Genomic DNA, 4726 nt, shown 5'->3' with positions numbered 1-4726 from the left:
CAGTCTGTATGGTCAGTCTGTATGGTCTATGGTCAGTCTGTATGGTCAGTCTGTATGGTCAGTCTGTATGGTCTATGGTCAGTCTGTATGGTCAGTCTGTATGGTCAGTCTGTATGGTCTATGGTCAGTCTGTATGGTCTATGGTGTGTACGGCAGTCTGTATGGTCAGTCTGTACGGTAGTCTGTATGGTCAGTCTGTACGGTAGTCTGTATGGTCATACCTTCATCTGACGAGATGACTCGCTGGTCGCCTTTTTAGCCAACATATCTAGAGAAAGAAAAATGTACACCCGTACATATACATTCATGTGTCACCCGTACATATACATTCATGTGTCACCCGTACATATACATTCATGTGTCACCCGTACATATACATTCATGTGTCACCCGTACATATACACTCATGTGTCACACGTACATATACATTCATGTGTCACCCGTACATATACACTCATGTGTCACTCGTACATGTACATTCATGTGTCACCCGTACATATACATTCATGTGTCACCCGTACATATACATTCATGTGTCACCCGTACATATACATTCATGCGTCACCTGTACATAATAATACACATTCATGTGTCACCCGTACATATACATTCATGTGTCACCCGAACATATACATTCATGTGTCACCCGTGTCACCCGTATATATACACTCATGTGTCACCCGTACATATACACTCATGTGTCACCCGTACATATACATTCATGTGTCACCCGTACATATACATTCATGCGTCACCCGTACATAATAATATACATTCATGTGTCACCCGTACATATACATTCATGTGTCACCCGAACATATACATTCATGTGTCACCCGTATATATACACTCATGTGTCACCCGTACATATACACTCACGTGTCACCCGTACATATACATTCATGTGTCACACGTACATATACATTCATGTGTCACACATACATATACATTCATGTGTCACCCATACATATACATTCATGTGTCACCCGAACATATACATTCATGTGTCACCCGTGTCACCCGTATATATACACTCATGTGTCACCCGTACATATACACTCATGTGTCACCCGTACATATACATCCATGTGTCAACCGCACATAATAATATACATTCATGTGTCACCCGTACATATACATTCATGTGTCACCCGTACATATACATTCATGTGTCACCCATACATATACATTCATGTGTCACCCGTACATATACATTCATGCGTCACCCGTACATATACATTCATGTGTCACCCGTACATATACATTCATGTGTCACCCGTGTCACCCGTACATATACATTCGGATATTGCATGTTTGGAAAGTCTTCGGAATGCTTATATTCAACAAGATGAGGAAGATGGAAGGACAAGCTGTGTACCTGTTCCACGAACAGACTCAAAAGAAACGATCATCAAGTCATTGTGGAATCGGTGTGCATGGCTTGTGAATGGATGTCTCATTGTTTACAATGGCTGGTAAGAAGACGGACTTTTCCAATATTAGATCTAAAACGAAACTAATGAAACGCTGAAAATTAAACTACAGTGACTTGAGACCCCTCAATATGACCGTGCACCCTTTAAGCACTCTTTCAATGATTCTGAACCACTGTTATTTTTGGTCAAATTCGAAAGTTGAGTGGTTCGAAAGTTTGGGGTGACCAAAGGGACGAGCTTTCACAAATATAATATCGACGATTGTAAAAATTACCCTCGGTATTTTTGTTTTTGTTACAAATCAGAGTTACACATACCACCACACAACACACAGACTACACACTCACTCTACCACACAACACACAACACACTCACCCTCCTACACAACACATTGACTACACACTCACCTTCCTACACAACACATTGACTACACACTCACCCTCTCACACAACACACAACACAATTGCTACACACAACACACTAAATACACACAACACACAACCCACAGCACACTAGCTACACACTCACACTCCCACACAACACACAACACACTAGCTACACATTCCCACACTACACACAACACACTCCCACACAACACACAACACACTAGCTACACATTCCCACACTACACACAACACACAACACACTAGCTACACATTCCCACACAACACACTAGCGACACACTTACTCTCTCTCATCTCGTTGACCTTCAACTTGCCAGGTTCCTGCATCAACACTCTGGCCACAGCGCTAGGGTTGTCCATGGCGGCCGGGAACCGAACCCCATCCTTCTCCAGCGCCAGCTGACGGCAGTACCAGCAACGTGCGTTAGTTAGCAGGGGAGCAAAACATTCTATTTATATATTCTGTAAACACACATGTATTTATTCTGCAAACACACATTTATTTATTCTGTAAACACACATGTATTTATTCTGCAAACACACATTTATTTATTCTGTAAACACACATGTATTTATTCTGCAAACACATTCTGTCTGTAGACAGACAAACAGACATACATACAAACACACAACTGTATGACACACACACAGACACACACACAGACACACACACACACACCAACCCCCCCCCCCCCCCCCGCGACACACACACACACATACACACACACATACACACACACACACACACAAACAGAGAAACAGACGGACAAAGACAGAGGTGTGCACTCACAGAGTGTGCAGGAGCTGACGTGGTCTTCCTCTCACCAGTTTTCCGGACGGCCCGCCTGTTGTTCCGGACTCTCTCTAGTGGGGAGACGGCGCGCGGGTCCAGGATCTCCGACTGTACAGAACTCACCGTCTTCCTCCTTCACAAACACACATTTGGTTTTGTTTTTGGTAGCTGTAGTTTTTGTAAGAGTTTTACAGCACTCTCAACACAATTAGGTCAACTAAGGGAGGAAGATTCGAGGTGTTGCAAGAGAGTCATGTACAGGAAAGTAGTAGGACGATAGATGTTTGATAGGAAAGAAGGAGGAGAGATAAGGACGATAGATGTTTGATAGGAAAGAAGGAGGAGAGATAAGGATGATAGATGTTTGATAGGAAAGAAGGAGGAGAGATAAGGACGATAGATGTTGGATAGGAAAGAAGGAGGAGAGATAAGGACGATAGATGTTGGATAGGAAAGAAGGAGGAGAGATAAGGACGATAGATGTTTGATAGGAAAGAAGGAGGAGAGATAAGGATGATAGATGTTTGATAGGAAAGAAGGAGGAGAGATAAGGACAATAGATGTTTGATAGGAAAGAAGGAGGAGAGATAAGGACCATAGATGTGTAGCGATAAGACACACAATACACGACAACATGACACATGACACACACAGGACACACGACACATGACACACGTACTTGAGCAGGCCCGGTAGAGAGCTCCCTACAAAGCTAGACATGACACGACACACAACATACGACACATGACACATGACACACAAAAAACACAACACATGACACACACAACACACAACACATGACACACGACACACACAACACACGACACACACAACACACGACACACACAACACATGACACACACAACACACGACACACACAACACACGACACACACAACATATGACACACACAACACACGACACACAACACACAACACACGACACACACAACACATGACACACACAACACACACAACACACAACACACACAACACACGACACACACACAACACACACAATACACGACACATACAACACACGACACATACAACGCACGACACATGACACATGACACATACTACACTTAGGAAACACTTGAGATTAGTAAGTATTTCTGCCATCACACTCAGGTCTGACATTGTACACGACACACGACACACGGCACATATGACACACGCGACACACATACTTGAGCAGGCCCGGCAAAGAGCTGCCCACAAAGGTACACACGACACACATGACACACGTACTTAAGCAGGCCCGGCAAAGAGCTGCCCACAAAGGTACACATGACACACGACACGACACACGACACACATGACACACGTACTTAAGCAGGCCCGGCAAAGAGCTGCCCACAAAGGTGCACACGACCCCCTTGGAGTTGAACTGAGAAATGCCCAGCTCTATCTTCATGGTCGCCGTCTGGAACTCAAAAGGGGCAAAGGTCACCGTCACTTCAGCCTCGCTGTTCGCTGGCACGATGCCTGGGAAGGTCAAGGACATGCAAGGAGTTCTGGTTTTAGTTTTAGTAGAGGTTTTACGGCACTCGCAACTGCATATGGTCATACAAGCGCTAAAAGATTAGAGGTGTTACAAGAGAGTAACATACATAAAAAAGAAGAAGGGGAGATAAGGACGATAGATGTATGATAGGAAAGAAGAAGCAAACCCTACCAGAGCACCCGCCAGCCACCCACTTGCAAGGAGTTCAAACTTCCCATCAAAACCGTAGTAGAATATGCTTACAACAAAGAGTTCTTTTTGTCTTCTTCTTTTTCTTACTATTATTATTATTATTATTATTATTATTATTATTTATTATTATTATTATTATTGTTGTTATTATTATTATCAAATCTAATAACATATCATTTGAATTGTTGTCATCATATTGCTATTATTGTTATTATTATCATTCTTTGGAAATGTTCTGAAATAATTCCTGTCCCAAAGAAACAATTGATACAAAATTAGAACGACCAAAGACCTGTGGCTTTAACATCAGTCCTTATGAAATGTTTAGAAAAACTGGTTCTGAAAGAACTGAGGAAATCAACAGAAGACACACAGGACAACATGCAATTTGTCTAT

At 42.7% G+C, this 4726-nt stretch overlaps 1 protein-coding gene across 1 annotated transcript in view; it reads right to left on the bottom strand.

Moving 5' to 3' along the window:
• The window catches only part of LOC101852019 (cilia- and flagella-associated protein 221), a gene marked incomplete at its 3' end in the record, with an annotated part of 36877 nt that overhangs the window by 9364 nt on the left and 22787 nt on the right, over nucleotides 1-4726 (bottom strand). Inside the window, 4 exon segments of the mRNA XM_013082278.2 lie at nucleotides 222-268; nucleotides 2125-2239; nucleotides 2631-2766; nucleotides 3963-4119. Of these exon segments, the coding sequence (XP_012937732.1) occupies nucleotides 222-268; nucleotides 2125-2239; nucleotides 2631-2766; nucleotides 3963-4119 (455 nt within the window).

Source organism: Aplysia californica, unplaced genomic scaffold (genome assembly GCF_000002075.1).
Source record: "Aplysia californica isolate F4 #8 unplaced genomic scaffold, AplCal3.0 scaffold00166, whole genome shotgun sequence".
Lineage (NCBI taxonomy): Eukaryota > Metazoa > Mollusca > Gastropoda > Aplysiida > Aplysiidae > Aplysia > Aplysia californica.
The sequence above is the reverse complement of the archived record's forward strand: the minus strand, read 5'-3'. Positions and strand labels throughout refer to the sequence as shown.